At 39.3% G+C, this 22904-nt stretch overlaps 1 protein-coding gene across 1 annotated transcript in view; it reads right to left on the bottom strand.

The window, feature by feature from the left end:
* Positions 1 to 22904, bottom strand: part of LOC126094461 (katanin-interacting protein-like) — a 338835-nt gene that overhangs the window by 309208 nt on the left and 6723 nt on the right. Inside the window, exon 2 of the mRNA XM_049908844.1 lies at positions 10639 to 10782. Within this exon, the coding sequence (XP_049764801.1) occupies positions 10639 to 10782 (144 nt within the window). The remainder of the gene's footprint in view (positions 1 to 10638; positions 10783 to 22904) is intronic.

The following is a 22904-nucleotide window of genomic DNA, read 5'->3' as shown; positions in this document are numbered from 1 at the left end:
GTTTGTATGACAACAACCAAAAAAAATTTAAAAAAAAGAGTACTTCCTGTAATGAAAAATACATTTTAGACAATAGTGCGTGATCAATATAAATAGATCATTTCATAATCTTTTTATATATACCCAACAGACTGGAATTTTCAAATATTTAAGTATTACAACAGATAAATATAATTAAATTCACATTCACAAATATTCCAAGTGGAAAATGGACGATATAGAGAAAAAAATTAGAACAAACGAAAAAATTCATACAATGATTAAAATGTGAAAAAGGAATACTAAACCAAACTCTACCCGAACAGGCTATGAAGGCCCTTAAAAGTAAAAAATTACATTTGAACCTACTAATTGAAGAAAAATAGTAATTGAAGTCATTTTGACTAAGATTTTAAAGTAAAAAAATTTAAGGTACTTGATGATATTCGAACCCACAACCTTCAGCATGTGAAGGTATTACAGCTGTCATTACATCACACAACCAGTCTACATAAAGCTTCTCTATTAATGCTATTAAGCGTCACATGAAATTCCAATTTTTTTTTCTTTTGATTACTTGCAAATGAGAGCCCACAAGGGTGAATGGCTGTTGGTAAGATATCTGGGATCTTAACCTACATCACCATACAGATAGTATCAAAATGTCAGTTCCACTGCTGGGGATTTAGCTCCTTGTTAGTATGTCTTCACATTCAAGCAGATAATGACAGCTGGTATATGCAGATATATTAGGGTATGTCGGAAAGTAAAGATACACCGTACGCCAGAGGAACAGAAGAGTTTTGGCGGGCAAGTTGGCAACACTGATGTTAACCTTGAACCGTCAGCTTTCTCCTCGCGGTCGGTCGGCAGTTGAACATTGCTTCTGGTTGGAGTAGGTTGTGTTTAAAATGGCTGCGCCAATTCAGAATATCGCCAAATGTGAAGTGCACTCCGTCATATGTTTTCTTCATGCAAAAGGTCAGCGACCAGGAGATATTCACAAAGAAATTGTTTCTGTTGATGGGAACATTATGAATCGACAAAATGTAATGAAATGGTGTCGTCATTTCTCTGAAGGTAGAACCGATGTTCATGACGAACAAAGAACAGGTCAGCCATCTGTGATCTTTGATGCCCTTCTTCAGAGAACGGAGGAAGTAATTCATGCGAATAGACGTCTCACATTGAAAGAATTGCATCAGATTATACCGGACGAATCAATGACAACTCTTTATGACGTTGGGACTGTCAAGTTAGGGTACAGGAAATTGTGTGCGCGCTGGGTTCCAAAACTGTTAACGGAAGAACACAAAAAGAAATGGATGTCTTTGCACGCGACTTCCTCACACGCTATGCTGAAGCAGGTGACGAGTTCCTTGATCACACTGTGACAGGTGATGAGACGTGGCTTTATCACCATACACCTGAATCCAAGCAACAATCAATGCAATGGCGCCATTCAAATTCACCGAAAGCCAAGAAATGCAAAACGTCGATTTCAGCGAAGAAAATCATGGCTTCTGTTTTTTGGGAGAGACAAGGCATTCTTCTGTTGGAATTTATGCTTCCTGGAACGACAATTAATGCTGCTGCATATTGCCAGACTTTTAAACATCTTCGAAGGGCAATTCAAAGCAAACGAAGGAGAACACTGACAAGTGGAGTCCACTTGCTTCATGACAATGCTTGGCCTCACACAGTGCTCGTAACCAAAGCACTACTCAAACAATTCAAAATGGGACGTATTGGACCATCCACCATACAGACCAGACCTTGCGCCCACCGACTTCCATGTCTTCCATTACCTGAAGTCACATCTTGGTGGAAAATCATTCCACAATGATGAAGAGATCAAAGATGAAGTTGAAATGTGGTTCTGACAACAGGCGGCAACCTTCTATGAGTGTGGGATACAAAAGCTTGTGTACCGACTTTACAAATGTTTGGATAATGGGGGTGATTATGGACTGCGAGCCATTGTATCTTTACTTTTCGAAATGCCCTCGTACATCTGTGTGCAAAGACCTTCAGTAAACATTGTAAGCCCAAGGGTAAGTCTGATCTTAATTGGGCTAATACATTCAGCAGTGTAAGCAAGTTATCATGCTCACTGTTCAGAGTAAAAAGGATACTTAGGTACAGTGAGACGAAATACTCTACAAGAATAGATTAGTGAAGCAACGTCTTTACATAGACCTAAAGAAAAGTGGGTCTACGGAAGGCAGCTAGCTTCTTCAGGGCCTTTCACTGAAATAACTCCATGTATTGATGGCCACACCATGTGAAAGAGCTCAGTTCATAGTTGCTCCATCAATTTGTTAACAATAATTTCTGTCAAATAAAAGATGCAATGAAATAAGCACAAATTCAAAGAATTTTCTATCGATGTCAGTTTGGTATTTTCTATAGTGTGGGTTTTTATTGGATAACCAACAGCAGTTTATACAATTTACAAGTCAAGGTACAACTCACTGAATAATAGAGGAGTTGAATTGCCGGCAGGCAAATACACCTGATAAAACTTCACTAGCTTATGGAAGAATCATTTTTCAAGTCCCCCACACACCTGTCTAGCTACACTACTTTGGATAAATACACTGTAAATGAACATCAGATTTGCTGCTTGACTAGGGTGAATTGTAACATTTGGTGGAGTGGGTGGGCAGAAAAAGGAATTAGAGAGTAGGAGGGAAGATTGGTAAAGGGTGGCCGATGATTGCCACAGAACTATGGGAGGGAGGCAGTGGTTGCACAGGCTAGGAATGTGGCAAGGAGAGGCATTCGGGCCATGGGACAGGACTACAAGATGGCTCCAGCACCGATGAGTTTGTGCAGGGCATGATTATGTATATATAGTAGTGGAGGAAGTGACAGAACCCGTGCTTTATTTGTGATAGCATGCACTGATACACTGTACCAGTATCTCTGACAACAAAAAATCAGAAATGCATATTTTGGATTGCAGTACAATACAACTTTTACTGTGGCTGAAGTGATGTAAAACAAACTTTTTTTCAAAATGCTCAGAAAAGTGTCAGAATAGTGTTTTAAGAAGTCTAAATTTCAAAAACATCCACTCGAAGGTCACAGTACTGGAAGCGCTTTTTTTACAAATCAAGCACTGGACAGGACACAGGAGGGGAAGACTGCCAGGAAGATGGTGTGAGTGCAGGATGACAGAATTTTGTGTCCTGGGGCTGAGTGAAGGTGAGTTTAGGGCATGTGACTATCAAAATTGAGGCCAGGAGGATTACAGGAACAAAGGATGATTCTATTTTAACACCATAACCTGTTATCTACAATTTAAATGCAGTCTGTATTCACTCTTATATGTATTATTACTATTAACAGCATTTTCCCCCGTATATCACCAAATAATGGTACAATATGCATTATTATATTATCACAATACTACTTTCCATCACCATAACTACAAGTGAGTGCTGAAAAATAACAACTCCAAATTTTTTTACACGAAAGCTCTTTAAGCTTTTTAATTAGAGCTGCAACATTAACCTGTTCATAATATAGGTACTTCCATGCATCCCCACAAGAAATTTGGTATATACAAATAAGTATGTGATACCTGTCCAAAATATTACATTGTCAGACAGGCAGAAGCTTCAAGATAAGATTCAAGGAGCATCTCAATGCAATTCAACTAAACAACTGAAGCATGTTCACCATTGCTACTCGTACTGCTAATGAGAAACATTCTGTACAAGGCACTGAAAACAACCTACAGATCCTTCACTATGCAGACATGGGCAATATTCCACACATCCCTGAAGAAACATTTAAAAATAAAAACATATCACTTACAATACACTCAATGAAAGAACTAATGATCAATGCTCTCCTGTAAAATTTCCATAATTTATTCGCTGGTAGGACCAAAAATAAATTCCGCAACTTTCTATAACTGACGCATTTATAATAAATTATATACAGGGTGTCCCATTTATCCTGACCACCTTAAATAACTGTTTTTCCAGATGAAAATTACAAAATGTTTCAAGCAAATGTTCTTTAGCCTTCAGGGGGACACCAATCAGCATGACTGCCTTTGTCGTAGCTTTGTTTTTTACAAAGATATGAACAGCGGTATGACTTTTTTAAATGGCACCCTGTATTTTTTATTTGGTAATTCATTTCCTCTTCTAAATACCTATTCAAAAATGTATCACAGTGTACCATTCACTGAAACACATTATTAATTACATAACACAACAATGACTTTGAGCCCAGGATCACAAACTTGTCCACTTGCTAGAGTTGTCAGAAAACAAATGAAAACCAAGTAAAAACATAACACAAAACTGACTTTGACTCTCCTGTACCGCAGCCCAGGAGTAGAACATTTATAGGTGCTCAAAGTGGTGATTGTGGACACTGATACACTGGTGCACTTGTTGAATGAAAGAATTATTTACTGCTTTCAGTGTTGTCTGCTGATGAGAATTACAATCAAGCACAATACGTTCCTGCATGTCCTCTGGAGTTGTTGGAATATCAGGACAGACAACGTCTTTAATGCATCCCCAAAGATAAAAGTCCAGAGGATTAAAATCAGGAGACCTAGCAGGCCAAGTAACTGTTCCTCTTCAACCAATCCATCTAGCACGATACCCTTGGTTCAGAACACGACTTGCAAACAAGGCATTACGTGCTGGACATCCATCGTGTTGATACCACATAAGCATTCTGGTTCTTAGCAGCACTTCATCCAGAAGAAGCGTAAGAATCTGTCTGAGGAAGTTGGCATATGCTGTGCCAATTAGACTACCATTGATGAAATAAGGGCCAATAATTGTAATACAAGCATCCCACACAAGACGTTAACTTTCCATTGACGCTGATGTTCCAGGTGTCTAAGCCATCATGGGTTGTCACTGGACCAGTAATGCATGTTCCTTGTATTTACCTGTCCTTTGTTTGAGAAGGAACATTCATCGGTAAATAGAACATTCGAGAAGAAGTTCACATTGGTGCAGATTTGCTGCTGTGCCCACTGACAGAACTGTACACAATTTTGGAAATCATTCCCATTCAATTCTTGATGTAGGTGTACATGGTAAGGTAGGAACTGGTGACATGTAAGAATACAATGTACACTGACTTTAGGAATGCCAATCTCTTGTTCAAGCCATCGTGTGCTCACATGTGGATTCAAAGCAACGGAAATGAAAACAGTAATTTCAGCAGCTTTGTCTGTGCGAGTGCTAGGATTGCATTGTAGTGGGTTGAAACTTCCTGTTTCATGAAGCTTTGCAACAAGACGAGAATACATCCGTCGGAAAGGTGGGTTCTTGTCAGGATATCGCTCACTGTACAGTTCTGCTGCCTGCGTAGCATTTCGTCTACCTTCAGCAACAACAACAATAAAAGAAACCTTAATCAATGCAGTTTGTATGAAGGACAGCCTTTACTGTACACCTACTCTACATAACAGCATTTAAAAGGACTAAACTACTGTACAAAATGTACCCATACATAAGAAAACAGTATTGCAATTACTGTCCTGCTAACTTACATCCCCCATAGATGAGTAGCATTTCTACCTACTCTTTATTGATATACATTCTACTCACACAACTCTTCAACTGACGATGGTTGACGGAATGATAGGTGTGCATTCTACATATGTTTACATTTGTCCACTGTCAACGTCAGCACATGGATGTGTTCCATTACCCTGAGTAGCTGCACTAAGCGCTGGGAGCATCAACGTCAATGTTGCGTTATGTAATTAATGCTGTTGCGTTTCAGTGAATGGTACACTGCTACACATTTTTGAATAGGTCAAGCACGTATCAGTAAAATGAGTGATTTCTTCAAAAACAGCCTCTAAAATATAAGCACCTAAAAAAACGTTGATATACACACATAACTACCAAAGATGAAAATCACTTTATGCTCTCTGAAAGTTTTTTGCATATTTGAACTGTTACATATGAAACATTACATTATTTTTTTGCTTCAAGGTATTCTTTAACATTGTATGGACAAGTTTTAATCAAGTGACATTTTAGTTTATTTTTGAAAGCAGTGTTTTCTATCATCTTCATGCAGGGTGGAGAAAAACTGTGTCATGAAATTTTAACCTTGGATAGCTGATGCCAGTAGGAACAAAAATTACTAACATTGTGTACATCGACAACGCACAGTTTTTAAACTACAGAAACTTGGTGCAACGTGCTCCGATTGGTCACGGGACTGCCCAGTTGCCGGATGCTCTGGACAATGCATGACCACGAATGCTCTGCCTGCCAGAGATCACGATGCAGCCAAGGTGACCTGCACATTTGGTGGAAGTGAGACAGCCTTCCACTCTAGGGGCAAATCCGCTGGGGTCCCAACACATCCATTGTAGTTTCCTGACAAGATGTACCGGGAACAAACCCATCAACAGCTGTTAGATCGCATACAGAAAGTCTTTTACAAATTTTGTAAGCCCTGAAAAGGGCCTCTTTTGTAGCTAGGTCATTGTTTACTTAAAGCAGGTACTTGAACTGGTGACGATCTCAAGCGACACAAGCTTGGTAATGTCGAACCACGTCTTGTCAAACTCTTTCAAAGATTCCTGGCATTGCCCTGATGTGACTGGTGGCATGTTGAATGCGATCAATTCATTCCTCTTCGTTTCTAGATGGTTTGCACCTGGGTGGGTGAACTAGAACCATGAAGAACCCCACAGACAGGAAAAAGCCTGGTGTCATGTGGTGTTAGACCTGGTGATCACAGGGTTCATGTCCTACGAGCACCTCTGTCAGTTACCCGGCCGTCAAAAGAGTTCATTTAAATATCCGTGAACAGCATGACTGTTATGTGCGGGCACCCCATCATGCTGCAACCACGTGCGTAGTCGTGTGTTGATAGGGAACATCTTCCATCAGGCCAGATAGAGTTTCTTGCAAAAAGTGAAGGTAATTTGCCCCAGTAAGTCGAGGAGGTAGATGGACCGGCCCAATCAGATGGTCACCCAGAATGCCTACCCAAATGTTGAGCAAAAATCATTCCTGGTGTCGAGGATTTCCCCTTGCCCAGTAATGAATGTTTCAAGTGTTGTAAAGGCCATCACACCAAAAGGTGCTGTCGTCGGTAAACAACACAATGGCGGGGAAGTTGGGATCTCGTGCAACACGTCACAGAAACCACCAGCAAAACCCTAGCATGTGTTCATAGTCCGCCACAGGATTTAGGTCTTGGACAGGGTGGAAACTAAATGAATGCTGGCCATCACAACTTCAAACCTCCCAGACTAACTGGTGAGTGACCCGCATGTCGTGTCCAACCACTTGAGTACTTGTCGTAGGTACTTCCTCCAAGTGCTCGAGAACAGTCTCTTCAAATGCAGCATCCCATCATGTTCGAGGTCTTCCAGTATCACCATGATATCCTGCTAACGAGCCTGTTTCGTCAAGTCCTAGTCCATAAACAAAAACCATATCCTATTGTTCTTCAAACGAATACTGTGCCACTGTGCTTACTGTATGACTAAATCACAGGTGACTTTTGTGTGTGTGTGTGTGTGTGTGTGTGTGTGTGTGTGTGTGTGTGTGTGTTCCAAAGCAAAGCTCACAAGTGAATGCCTCTGACATGAGGTGGAGACAAACAGCAAGACCTATTAGACATGTGTGCGTATCAGGTTGGGGCAATGACAGGGTGAGGGATATTTGTATGCGTGAACGACAATCTGTCAAGAGACAAATGGCAACAGGGCAATCCTAAGGCCAATCGCAGCGTATAGCGCCAAGTTTCTGTAGTTTAAAAATGGTGCGTTGTCGACCTACACAACATTAGTAATTTTGGTTCCTACTGGCATCAGCTATCCAGGGTTGAAATTTTGTGACACAAGTTTTCTCCACCCTGTATAGTCTGGCAAACTGTTGTATAGAAGGCATCCTGCTTTTGTCTGTTGATTTGAGCCAATTTCCTTCAACATGATGATTATTTTTATTTCTTGTGTTATAGTTATGGAGAGCTCTATTTAACAATGCAGCATGGTTACTTTTTACATAAATAATTGTTTCATATATGTATAGTGATGCTACTGTTAATATATTTAGATCCCTGAATTTACTTCTGCAGGACTCTCTAAAAAATAATTTTGCTATTTGTCTTATAGCCTTCTTTTGTAGCTTTAGTACTCTTTGTATGTGCACATTTTCAGGATTTCCCCAGACCAGGATACCATACGAAATTTGTGAATGAAATAGCCCATAGTACATTGTTAGCAGTAATCGTGTGTTTTCTGTCCTTGACATTTTCATCATTAGAAATATACTTGAACTCAGTTTATGACTAATATTATTTACATCCTTCTCCCATATACAGTATCTATCCACTGTCACACCTAGAAATTTATATGTTTCTGTCTCTTTTAGATCAAAGTCTCCTGGCTTGACAGAAATACTGTTCAACTTAGGTGTTTTGTTTTCAAGTATTTGCATATATGCAGTTTTGTTTACCTTTATAAACAGATTATTTCCTCTGAAATAATTGTTTCCATTTTCCGTATTTATAGATGCTTCCTTTTGTAAGTAGTCTGTTGAAGCGGTACTTATAACAAATGAAGTGCACTACTTATAATGAATGAAATGCCATCTGCGTACATGGCAGCATTTCCTCCTACTATTTTGGGACATGCCATTTACATATCAAATAAAAAGTAATGGGCCCAGTGCTGATCCTCAAGGCACTCCTTATTTAACAAATTTAGAATTTTTGTAGACATTTGTAAAAGTATTGTTCATGTTTTGCTCTATTCTACACACTGTTCTCTATTTTCCATGAATGATTTTATGATATTGGCTGCTTTCCTCCTTGTACCATAAAACGTAAGCTTTTCTAATAATATTTTAAGGCAGACACAGTCAAAATCTTTTGAAAGCTCAATAAAACATACCACAAACTTCCTTTTGTTCATCTAAGGCCTTAGTTACACATGCTACAAATTCAGCTGTTGCTGTATTGTTGGATCTACCCTTCCTAAGCCCATGCAGTGCATCATTGAAAGTATGGCATTTTTCCATAAAATTCTGTCTTTAAAGATACATTATATTACTGAGATAAGACAGGTGCAGTAGCAATTTGTCGGTGATTTCCTGGATCTTCCTTGCTGCCACCTTTGACAACAGGGATCACTTTACTCTTTTTTAAACATGTTGGGAATATTCCTTCTTCCACGGCTGAGTTTATGAGAAATGTCAGAGGCTTTACCACCCACTGCAGGCAGCCTTTAATTAGACTAGTAGATGTACCACATAGTGTCTCAGAATTTTTTGTTCTTAATTGACTTACCTTTACTAATTCAGGTCCATTTGCTGGGAGAAGAAACAAACTTTTTGTTTAATGTAAACAATGAATAACTTTGTTTCATAATGTCTTTGTAAGCCATCAGTACATGTTAAACATGTAGAGTGTATGTGAAATCAGAAATCATAAGAACAGATACCATCTTCATACATATATAGTAAAGGCTTACCGGCCATTTGACCATTTTCTTCTATGTGGATGCACAGTGCCCAAGCTCTTATGGGAATCGGCAATAAAGCTACGAGTAATGAGTATGATGGGCAGGGGCACTATGAAATTAGTGCGGGACTATAAGCTGCGATGTGGGTTTCACGGGAGGCGTGCCAAAGACAAACCCTGCAGACACACTATCCTTTGTGTCCTTGGTGGCTCAGATGGACAGAGTGTTGCCATGTAAGCAGGAGATCCCGGGTTCGAGTCCTGGTCAGGACACACATTTTCAACTGTCCCCGTTGACTTATATCAACACCTGTATGCAGCTAGGGGTATTATTTCACTGCAATGAAATCACATTGTTCATGGAAAAAGAGGTAATGATGAACCATTTTTTTCTTTATGATTTCATGGAAATGTTTATAACACTGGAACAAGTTACCAGGGTACTACTGTGTGGTGCATGGAAAATATCGAAAACTCAATCCTTCAAAGTTATCATATCATGTTTACCGTAAGTACTACTGCTAAACAGTCAATCTGCAATTTCCAAATTTCATTTATCTTCATTTACTTTATGAATATTCATCAGTCAATACATTTCTCTGGTAAATAAAACAACTAACGTTTGATTTGTAGTTCATCCCGTACTGCAGCCACCTGATGATGAACGAAAGTTCAAAACCAGTAATGGCATAGAAAAATGAAATGTGTTAAATAAAACTATTCAAATTAGTGACTGGTAGCTAATTCTGTAATACAAATTATTAGGGAATATACTGCGTAACACTGAAAAAAAGAGGTGTGATCATCGAAAAACATAAAAGAGTGCCAAAATATATGTTTGGATGTAATACAGCAAAAAAATTGTCATAAAATAGTGCTCCACTAATTTTTAATTTATTTCCAGAATAAATTTTCCTTCTGCAGTGGAATACGTGCAGATGTGAAACTTTCTGGCAGATTGAAGCTGTGTGCTGGACCAGGTCTTGAGCCTGGTACTGGTGGAAGGAAAGCTGTGAGAGTAAGTGATGATTCATGACTGGAAAGCTCAGCCAGTACAGTACCCGCATGAGAAGAGGCAGAAGTCCCAGGTTAGAGTCACAGGCCAGCACACAGTTTTAATATGCCAGGAAGTTTTATTAATTTACTGTTCTGCAAGCAAGGATGATTGTAGCACAATACCTTGTTCCAGTACCATCTAAATCAGAAAATCCGCACTGTGTTCCAAAAAGTTCAGCACTCTTTGGCAATCTGGCAGACTTTGATTTCTTGAGATCATAATTTTGAGATGGTGCCCACGAGCCAGGATGCTGTTGCTGGGTGTTTCTGTAAGAAAGCAGGATACTATAAAACTAAGCATTAAGTGTTCATAGTATTTTCAAACTACTACACTAATAATTTGCTACTTGATATTCTCCTACAAGTGACAGAAAAGAACGTAAATTTTCTGGTGTCAGGTCGCAAAAGAGTAGTAAAATATAGTTTTCCACAAACAGCAGAACTCCACAAACACTAGTTAGTGTCACTTCACTGTAACCACTTTTCATGTTTGTCTAAACTTATAGTATAAAAAACAGTCACCAGAAATCACCAGTATGCTATGTTATGGTATAGAAATGGCTGATTCAGAATACAACTGACAACCACCTAACAAGTATATACACACATACTGATGGTACCAGCATCACCAACAACTTCCACCATACTGCAGCAAATTTATTTATTTATAATTCTTATTTCGTAAATCAACATACAAAGGAAAATTCACTGAAAGTATCAAATGCTGTCACATGACAGATTAAATTTTGTAGTCTGATGCAAAAGCTAACAAGAAGTTGCTTCTGGATAAAAGCAATAAAATTAGAATATCTTCTCAACCCAAAATAAATATATTCTTCTTCTTCTCATGGGGCTCCTACAACTGTTGCCACATCTCGCATCTCTGTTGTCAAATACCTCAATCATGCCATTCTTCCTTCTCCTCTATTGTCCTTGTTCTCCCCATAATTTCTTGGATACCCCATCCCCATAATTTTTTGGATACCCCCTAGCCAGCCTTTCTGTGGTTATCCTCTTCTTTTTCATGCAGGAGGTTGCTGTGAAAGCTCTCTATGGCCACCTGTCTTCTTCCATTCTTTTGACAAGCACTAACTGTCCAAGTTGTCTTTCTTCTATTCTACCCATAACACTAAAATGGGTCTGCATCCTGTCTCGTATTTCCTCATTTCTTACACATTTAAGTCTGGAAATTCTGCATTCTCTTCTCAAATAGTCTGTTTCTAAACCTCTTAAGTCTCTTTTTATTTCTTTGTGTGAGTTCCCAACACACATTCCCAAAGCTTGTGATTGGTTTCACAGCACGTTTTTATAATCACATTTTAACTTTAAAACTCGTTTTTGAGGACAAAGTACAGGATTTAATTTTTGGACAGCAACCGTTACCTGCTTCATCCACTGTCAGCTCTCTCTCTTATGTCTTCCATCACTTGATAGGATAATAGCCAAATACTTAAATTCTTTAGACACTTTAATATGTCCGCCAATGTCCAAGTCACTTCCCTCCTCTGCGCAACACAGGTACTCTGCCTCCTCAAAATTAATTTTGAAACTCAAATTTTTTCACCCATTTTCATTTGTGCAGCCATCTTCAGTATCTATTTTGTGGTTATTTTCCCTAACTGCTCACCATCCTGGTTCCCTCCATCTCCCAGCGTATTTCCCTGCACTCTATTGTTTCTTCTGCTAGCAGGCCTTTAAAAGGCTTCTCCCCTCTATCAGACTTATTTCCGTATGTTATTATGTTAACATTGAGCAAATTATCTAACTATTTAGATTAGGGGCTTGCAAATCCCTCGATGCAGTTTGATGGGTATACGGTAACTGTCAAATTAATTGACCTACAACCATCAACAAGCTTGACACTGCACAACATTCATCATTTGCACTGCACTTTTTGAGCACACAGACAGCCCCAACTGTTCAACAACTATCACAGTACTCTTAGTGGATAACTATATGAATAGCAAACAGAACATTAAGCAACTATCATAAAAAAGTGGTTATTTCTTATAATTGTTTAAGATGTTTATTTATCAGCCATTTAAGCTCAAACACAGAACAGCAGAACATCATTAATAGCAAATAATTGCGAATTTATAGTTCAGGAAGTCACATAAATTGGTAACAGATTCATTTCATTCCTCAGTTTATGCGATCAAAATCCAACTTTTCATGTAGGAGCCTATACAGAAGCTAAATTGGGAATTTTTAACCAGTTAGCAGTACTGGCAGAAAAATGCATCTGTAATCTATCACATTCTGAGTCCTCATTTGAAAAATGTAAGGAATAAAATGAGCATGTAATAATCATCAGTTAGTTGCTTAACTCTACTTGCATAAATGAGAATTATTCTAGATACTTCATGGTTTCAAGAAATATCTGGGTATCAATGTGAGATCAACTTCTTCAGATAGTGAGTTATTCACAACACCAGTTGAGCAGACGAATCACAGAGCAGTACATGGCCCAATGTGCCACCATAGAAGGTAGTACTGTGCTCACTAACTGACCTCACTAGTAGCTGAGACACATCAGATAATGTAGGTTACTCATGTAACTGTAAAAGATGATACAATTTTGATACACAGATAATTCGTTCTATGACACGCATTTCAATGGGTAATGTACACGTGGCTGACACTAGCCACCATGAAAGTGCACTAAAGTGTCAGCTGCTTTTGCATTGCATGCTGAAGTTGGTAACTCTGCACAGTGAGTGACAGGAAGTGAACATGACAAATAATGAGTTGGATGATTAGACAAGATGGTGATACCAATGGGAAAATAGTGTTCAATAAATGTCGCCATGAGTGGAGTGTACAAAATGACGTGGCAGTATAGTAGAATGTATTGTGCACAAAGTCATATAAAACAGAGTATTCAGTAAAAAGGAAACTGTACTCTTTGGTTCCCATTTACCCAACAACTTCAGAAATCAGAACATTTCGAAAATACCTCACAAAGTTTTCAAAACGATCATTCAGCTACAATACAGATCAGTCCATGACCACTGCCAGTTTTCTTCCAGTCAAATTCGTTGGCATCACCAGCTCACAACCAAACTGTAACGTTGGAACATGAAACATTGTTCCAAGAAATCCTGTCATATTCCAAGAAACGCACAAGAAATACATACGAAAACCAGTAAACAACTTTATAATACATAATAGCCATATCAATCTCCCACTATCCATGTCGAAAACAAAAGTCATCAATTTGTATTTTCTACTGAAGCACATCTACATCTACATCTAAACTCGGAAAACCCCCATGAAATGGATGGCAGATGGTACGTCCCCTTGTACCAGTTGTTAGTGCCTCTTCCTATTCCATTCACATATGGAGCACGGGAATGATCGTTTGAATGTCTCTGTGCATGCAGTAATTATTATAATCTTATACTCACAATCCCTATGAGAACAATATATTAGTAGACTTTTTTAGGATAGTTTACGTCTGTCTTCAAAAGTCTTCCAAGTCAGTTCCTTCAGTACCTCTGACACATTCCCACAGGTCAAACAAACTTGTGACCATTTGTGCTGCCTTTCTCTGAATATGTTCAATATACCCTATTAGTCGTATTTGGTACAGGTCCCACTCACTTGGGTTGCACGAATGATTTGTAAGCAATCTCCTTTGTAGACTGATTGCACATCCCCAGTATTCTGACAATAAACAGAAGTCTACCATGTGTATACTTTAACCACTGGCTACGCATGGCTAGGTAAAACCATAAGCAGCTAAGTTGGAAATGTGGTTTTGCCTTTCACAGTAATTTTCTGGGCAACTGATTTTTAAGAAAGAATTATGTCTATTCTATGATCTTCAACTCATGGTCAAGTCACTCTGTCCTCTTAACAACACCACACACAGATACTATCCTCCATAATTTGTTCAAATATGTGTTTGAATCTATCCTCCCAAGACTCTACACCATCTGATAAGCAGATCCTTGGGAAATCTGGGGCTATCCTCTTGTCATCATCATCATCATCATCATCATTTAAGACTGATTATGCCTTTCAGCGTTCAATCTGGAGCATAGCCCCCCTTATACAGTTCCTCCATGATCCCCTATTCAGTGCTAACATTGGTGCCTCTTCTGATGTTAAACCTATTACTTCAAAATCATTCTTAACCGAATCCAGGTACCTTCTCCTCGGTCTGCCCCGACTCCTCCTACCCTCTACTGCTGAATCCATGAGTCTCTTGGGTAACCTTGCTTCTCCCATGTGTGTAACATGACCCCACCATCTAAGCCTGTTCGCCCTGACTGCTACATCTAGAGAGTTCATTCCCAGTTTTTCTTTGATTTCCTCATTGTGGACACCCTCCTGCCATTGTTCCCATCTACTAGTACCTGCAATCATCCTAGCTACTTTCATATCCGTAACCTCAACCTTGTTGATAAGGTAACCTGAATCCACCCAGCTTTCGCTCCCATACAAAAAAGTTGGTCGAAAGATTGAATGGTGCACAGATAACTTAGTCTTGGTACTGACTTCCTTCTTGCAGAAGAAGGTAGATCGTAGCTGAGCGCTCACTGCATTAGCTTTGCTACACCTCGCTTCCAGTTCCTTCACTATGTTGCCATCCTGTGAGAATATGCATCCTAAGTACTTGAAACCGTCCACCTGTTCTAACTTTGTTCCTCCTATTTGGCACTCAATCCGTTTATATTTCTTTCCCACTGACATTACTTTCGTTTTGGAGATGCTAATCTTCATACCATAGTCCTTACATTTCTGATCTAGCTCTGAAATATTACTTTGCAAACTTTCAATCGAATCTGCCATCACAACTAAGTCATCCGCATATGCAAGACTGCTTATTTTGTGTTCACATATCTTAATCTCACCCAGCCAGTCTATAGTTTTCAACATATGATCCATAAATAATATGAACAACAGTGGAGACAGGTTGCAGCCTTGTCTTACCCCTGAAACTACTCTGAACCATGAACTCAATTTACCGTCAACTCTAACTGCTGCCTGACTATCCATGTAAAGACCTTTAATTGCTTGCAAAAGTTTGCCTCCTATTCCATAATCTTGTAGAACAGACAATAACTTCCTCCTAGGAACCCAGTCATACGCCTTTTCTAGATCTATAAAGCATAGATACAATTCCCTGTTCCACTCATAACACTTCTCCATTATTTGCCGTAAGCTAAAGATCTGGTCCTGACAACCTCTAAGAGGCCTAAACCCACACTGATTTTCATCCAATTGGTCCTCAACTAATACTCGCACTTTCCTTTCAACAATACCTGAGAAGATTTTACCCACAATGCTGATTAAAGAGATACCTCTGTAGTTGTTACAATCTTTTCTGTTTCCATGTTTAAAGATTGGTGTGATTACTGCTTTTGTCCAGTCTGATGGAACCTGTCCCGACTCCCAGGCCATTTCCATTATCCTGTGTAGCCATTTAAGACCTGACATTCCACTGTATTTGATGAGTTCCGACTTAATTTCATCCACCCCAGCCGCTTTATTGCACTACAATCTATTGACCATTTTTTCCACTTCCTCAAATGTGATCCTATTTCCATCATCATTCCTATCCCATTCTACCTCGAAATCTGAAACATTACTGATTGCATTTTCACCTACATTGAGCAACTCTTCAAAATATTCCCTCCATCTGCCCAAGGCATCCACAGCATTCACCAGCAGTTTTCCTCTTGTCAGCAAGTGAAATAAATCACATTAAAATGTGGCGTACAGATAGGGTTACATTGCGATTTCCGCTTTCAGGTGGGCCCTTCTTTTCTACGATGATACTTACCTATTCTAAATCTAATGCTGATCAATTCATCCACCTTTATGTTTAGGATGTGTATGTCATGGTTGAATGATACAGCTCTATTGGTTATAGCTTGTTGCCTGTAACTTGTGACCATTCTTCTTCCAGTGACTCATGTATTCACTTCTTGTCAATGAGATGAGAATAAGAAGAAAATTAAGATCATCCGGCAAAGAGCTACCCCAAAGGTGTCCTTAGCTGATGTATCAGCATCAGTAATATCATTCCTATATGATCTGGCAGCCACTTGAAAGACATTTCCTTTGCTTGGTCTTTTGAGGTTCAGGAGAGCGCCACAGATTTTCTGAGCTATCCTCTGTATTAGGCACAGTTAGAGCATTGGGATGGCCAAAGCTGATGAGAACGTTCTGATCCACCCAATGCCTTTTTGACAGTGTTAACCCCGCTGTTATCTTCGTGTCAGTATGATCCTCATGAACCTTGCCGTTGGTGGGGAGGCTTGCATGCCTCAGCGATACAGATGGTCGTACCGTAGGTGCAACCACAACGGAGGGGTACCTGTTGAGAGACCAGACAAACATGTGGTTCCTGAAGAGGGGCAGCAGCCTTTTCAGTAGTTGCAGGGGCAACAGTCTGGATGATTGACTGATCTGGCCTTGCAACACTAACCAAAACTGCCTTGCTGTGCTGGTACTGCGAACGGCTGAAAGCAAAGGGAAACTAGAGCCGTAATTTTTCCCGAGGGCATGCAGCTTTACTGTATGGTTAAATGATGACGGCGTCCTCTTGGGTAAAATATTCCAGAGGTAAAATAGTCGCCCATTCGGATCTCCGGGCGGGGACTACTCAAGAGGACGTCATTATCAGGAGAAAGAAAACTGGCGTTCTACGGATCGGAGCGTGGAATGTCAGATCCCTTAATCGGGCAGGTAGGTTAGAAAATTTAAAAAGGGAAATGTATAGGTTGAAGTTAGATATAGTGGGAATTAGTGAAGTTCAGTGGCGGGAGGAACCAGACTTTTGGTCAGGTGAAACAGGGTTATAAATACAAAATCAAATAGGGGTAATGCAGCAGTAGGTTTAATAATGAATAAAAAAATAGGAGTGCAGGTAAGCTACTACCAACAGCATAGCGAACGCATTATTGTAGCCAAGATAGACACAAAGCCCATGCCTACTACAGTAGTACAAGTTTATATGCCAACTAGTTCTGCAGATGATGAAGAAATTGATGAAATGTATGATGAGATGAAAGAAATTATTCAGGTAGTGAAGGGAGGCGAAAATTTAATAGTCATGGGTGACTGGAATTCGAGAGTAGGAAAAGGGAGAGAAGGAAACATAGTGGGTGAATATGGATTGGGGGAGAGAAATGAAAGAGGAAGCCGTCTGGTAGAATTTTGCACAGAGCATAAGTTAATCATAGCTAACACTTGGTTCAAGAATCATAAAAGAAGGTTGTATATGTGGAAGAATCCTGGAGATACTTGAAGGTACCAGATAGATTATATAATGGTAGGACAGAGATTTAGGAACTAGGTTTTAATTTTAAGACATTTCCAGGGGCAGATGTGGACTCTGACCACAATCTACTGGTTATGAACTGTAGATTAAAACTGAAGAAACTGCAAAAAGGTGGGAATTTAAGCAGATGGGACCTGGATAAACTGACTAAACCAGAGGTTGTACAGAGTTTCAGGGAGAGGATAAGGGAACAATTGACAGGAATGGGGGAAAGAAATACAGTAGAAGAAGAATGGGTAGCTCTGAGGGATGAAGTAGTGAAGGCAGCAGAGGATCAAGTAGGTAAAAAGACGAGGGGTAGTAGAAATCCTTGGGTAACATAAGAAACATTGAATTTAATTGATGAAAAGGAGAAAATATAAAAATGCAGTAAATGAAGCAGGCAAAAAGGAATACAAACGTCTCAAAAATGAGATCGACAGGAAGTGCAAAATGGTTAAGCAGGGATGGCTAGAGGACAAATGTAAGGATGTAAGGCTTATCTCACTAGGGGTAAGATAGATACTGCCTACAGGAAAATTAAAGAGACCTTTGGAGAAAAGAGAGCCACTTGTATGAATATCAAGAGCTCAGATGGAAACCCAGTTCCAAGCAAAGAAGGGAAAGCAGAAAGGTGGAAGGAGTATATAGAGGGTCTATACAAGGGCGAAGCACTTGAGGACAATATTATGGAAGTGGAAGAGGATGTAGATGAAAATGAAATGGGAGATACGATACTGCGCGAAGAGTTTGACAGAGCACTGAAAGACCTGAGTCGAAACAAGGCCCCCGGAGTAGACAACATTCCATTGGAACTACTGACGGCCTTCGGAGAGCCAGTCCTGACAAAACTCTAACATCTGGTGAGCAAGATGTATGAGACAGGTGAAATACCCTCAGACTTCAAGAAGAATATAATAATTCCAATCCCAAAGAAAGCAGGTGTTGACAGATGTGAAAATTACCGAACTATCAGTTTAATAAGTCACAGCTGCAAAATACTAATGCGAATTATTTACAGACGAATGGAAAAACTGGTAGAAGCCGACCTCGGCGAAGATCAGTTTGGATTCCGCAGAAATGTTGGAACACGTGAGGCAATACTGACCCTAAGACTTATCTAAGAAAAAAAATTAAGGAAAGGCAAACCTACATTTCTAGCATTTGTAGACTTAGAGAAAGCTTTTGACAATGTTGACTGGAATACTCTCTTTCAAATTCTAAAGGTGGCAGGGGTAAAATACACAGAGCGAAAGGCTATTTACAATTTGTACAGAAACCAGATGGTAGTTATAAGAGTCGAGGGACACAAAAGGGAAGCAGTGGTTGGGAAAGGAGTGAGACAGGGTTGTAGCCTCTCCCCGATGTTATTCAATCTGTATATTGAGCAAGCAGTAAAGGAAACAAAAGAAAAATTCGGAGTAGGTATTAAAATCCATGGAGAAGAAATAAAAACGTTGAGGTTCTCCGATGACATTGTAATTCTGTCAGAGACAGCAAAGGACTTGGAAGAGCAGTTGAACGGAATGGACAGTGTCTTGAAAGGAGGATATAAGATGAACATCAACAAAAGCAAAATGAGGATAATGGAATGTAGTCGAATTAAGTTGGGTGATGCTGAGGGTTATTAGATTAGGAAATGAGACACTTAAAGTAGTAAAGGAGTTTTGCTATTTGGGGAGCAAAATAACTGATGATGGCCGAAGTAGAGAGGATATAGAATGTAGACTGGCTACGGCAAGGAAAGCGTTTCTCAAGAAGAGAAATTTGTTAACATCGAGTATAGATTTAAGTGTCAGGAATTCGTTTCTGAAAGTATTTGTATGGAGTGTAGCCATGTATGGTAGTGAAACATGGACGATAAATAGTTTGGACAAGAAGAGAATAGAAGCTTTCGAAATGTGGTGCTACAGAAGAATGCTGAAGATTAGATGGGTTGATCACATAACTAATGAGGAGGTATTGAATAGAATTGGGGAGAAGAGGTGTTTGTGGCACAACTTGACAAGAAGAAGGGACCGGTTGGTAGGACATGTTCTGAGGCATCAAGGGATCACAAATTTAGCATTGGAGGGCAGCGTGGAGGGTAAAAATCGTAGAGGGAGACCAAGAGATGAATACACTAAGCAGATTCAGAAGGATGTAGGTTGCAGTAAGTACTGGGAGATGAAGAAGCTTGCACAGGATAGAGTAGCATGGAGAGCTGCATCAAACCAGTCTCAGGACTGAAGATAACTACAACAACAACATGATCCAAAAAGTAAATTGTTCTTCCAAAACTTTTAATATTAAATGGTATTGCCCCAAACTTAATGACTTTGTTTTTCTAAACATTCTAAATACCTTTAACCTCAAATAAAAGAAAAATTTACTTTTTCTCATCCTTGGTAAAACTTAAATTTGTTACACCTGTGCTCCTCGGTATGACCCATGAGGTTTAAAAATTCACAAAACATTCAAAAATCGTACTCAAGTTTTATTCAGGGTTACCACAAGTTTCCCCAAGTGAAATTCCCTGATTTCCAGACAAGCCTTAGCATTTTTTCCTGACAAATTCAAATTTTCAGTTCTCAAGGGTAAGTTAAAATGTAAGTCTTTGCAAGTACAGTACAAGAAACAATAGTGCAAACAAGGAAATGTCTAATTTTTAAAAAAAAAAAAAAAAAAAAAAAAAAAAAAAAAAAAAAAAAAAAAAAAAAAAAAAAAAAAAAAAAAAAGGGTTGCAAGCAGACAAGCAGATGGCATTTCCTGATGTGAGCAGAAATAATAAGTTCTAACATCAACATCTTTTGTAATGAACTGTTTTGAAATGGAGAAAACAAGCCAAATAAATGGTATATGTGCTTCAATAAGACCACTGATGTTATTTTATTTAAATGAAACACATTTGGTGACAAAAATACCCATTTCCTTGGAGTCACAAGACAGACTTAAAATACCTTCACTGATTTCAGTTATAACCTCAGAAATAGTAGGCCTCTTGAAAAAAGTGTGTAAGGCAGGGAAGAATTGTGTAAACCAACACCATATGTGACCAGCAATGAAATGTTGGCTCTACTATGTTTGTTATTGTTGGATGTTACCCACTGTGTTATATCTATTATTTTACAGCTTTTTTTAAATTTTTGTTTTGAGAAATATATGAGTATATAGTGGACAAACCACCAGCGACTGACACAATTTTCTTCTTCTTAATGTCCATACTTTCTAACATATAAACAACTTTTTTACATGCCAAAATGTACCAGAACAAATAAAATACCTATAAAATGCCACACTGTACAACACACTAGTGGTGAGACAGTCGCAATTCCTGAAATCCGACTGCTCATGTCCTCTGGCCTGCTGAGGAGCACTGCAGTCCTGGGTCCATGGATAAACCATTAAAATCAACTGCACTACGCTGGACACAAACGAACCCAGCCTGTGGGCAGATCAGTGAGACTAGATACGATGGCCAGGACCTGCACATCCTTGGAACGAAATGGCTTCAGATTGGTGGGCCCGATCCATTACAGATACCTGCAGAAATAGCCTGCAGTTTTGGCCCGTCACGGATATACACTTATGTGGCCAGCTATTCACCAGTCGCAGCCAGCATGCTGATGAAATGAGATCGCAGTGATCAATCCATGCAACAGATAACTTGTTCAAATGGTCTGATAATCAATAATAATGATAGGTAGCAACTCACCGTAAAGATCATTGCTGAGCCGCAGACATGCATGTAGGGAAGACAATCACACCATCACAACTAAATTGTCAGAAAATGATAGCGCACACACACACACACACACACACACACACACACACAAAATTACTCAGACACAACTCATGCAACCTCTCGTCGGCAGCTGCTAGGCTAGTGGCAAGAAGTGGTGGCAGCACTTGCTGCTTGCTGAAGGGAGTAGTAAGAAGAGGGGGTAGGAACCAGTGCACATACTCAGCTGCACCCAGTTAGCAACAATGCATGACATCTCAGTAAACAAATCATTTCATCTATTAAAATAAAAACAAGATTTTTGTTTCCAAATTTCCCTGATTTTCCTGACACATTTGAAATTCCCTCATTTCCAGAAGCTGTGGCAACGCTATTTATTTCTACATGCCTGAGATACATGCATAACACTTTTTTGTGACACAAAATAAATATCTGATTCCCTGTTGTTGAAATTTGTGAAGGTCATGCAACAATACAAGATGCTCATTGTGTTCAAATTATAACAGCACATTATCACTAACAGTTATATTCTAATATTATAGCTAACAGTTACGTCGACTGCTGTGTGCAGGCTCAGTTCATGTATATATTGAAAAAAATTCTGTGTGGCTATCATGACAAAACAATTTATTTCCAATGAGCAATTTGAAGCATTAGTAAATGCATCTGACAGTAAGGAGAATATGTCTGAATGAGAAAACCACACCACTGATGACAACAGTATTCCGTCATCTGATTCCAAAGATATTTCTGATACTGATACCTGAAATGACAATATGCCAGCTGTTCCATCATCTTTCGGGCGTGCACGCGGGACAGCGACAATTCTTCTTGCGATATTTTGGCTAGAAACCTCCCAGCCATCTTCAAGGCGAGTCGGAGACTGAGTTCATAGCGTTTGCGCGTGCCTATTTATACGGAGAGTCACGTGATACAAAGCTACTGAGGATTGAAAGTGCATGCGTCAAAGATATCAAAGTCGCCACTACTGCGCTAGTCATAGATAAGATGTATATAGCAAAGATAAACATATAAGCGCAGAGTGCAAACAAAATAGTGCTGCTGCGAATCCACAGTGCTTGTAAATAAATAATTAATCTTTAAAAGTGGTAAAATCTGTCGGATGATGCAAGAAGAATTGTCGCTGTCCCGAGTGCACGCCCGAAAGATGATGGAACATTTTGTCCGCTGGGAAAACTTCAAGAATCACAATATGCTAGCTGTTCTACTGATTCACCCTAGAGGGGGGGGAGTCACAAATCACATGGAGCTTAGAACCTTTCCCGCAAACAGAAAGAGCATCTAGTGCAAACATTATAAAACTGACTCCTGGTCCGACAAGATACACTATCACCAGAGAAGTGATATAAAATTATATTTTCACGTTATGAGGAC

This window comes from Schistocerca cancellata, chromosome 8 (genome assembly GCF_023864275.1).
Source record: "Schistocerca cancellata isolate TAMUIC-IGC-003103 chromosome 8, iqSchCanc2.1, whole genome shotgun sequence".
In the NCBI taxonomy this organism is placed as follows: Eukaryota; Metazoa; Arthropoda; class Insecta; order Orthoptera; family Acrididae; genus Schistocerca; species Schistocerca cancellata.
This window is presented reverse-complemented; position numbering and strand designations above follow the sequence as displayed.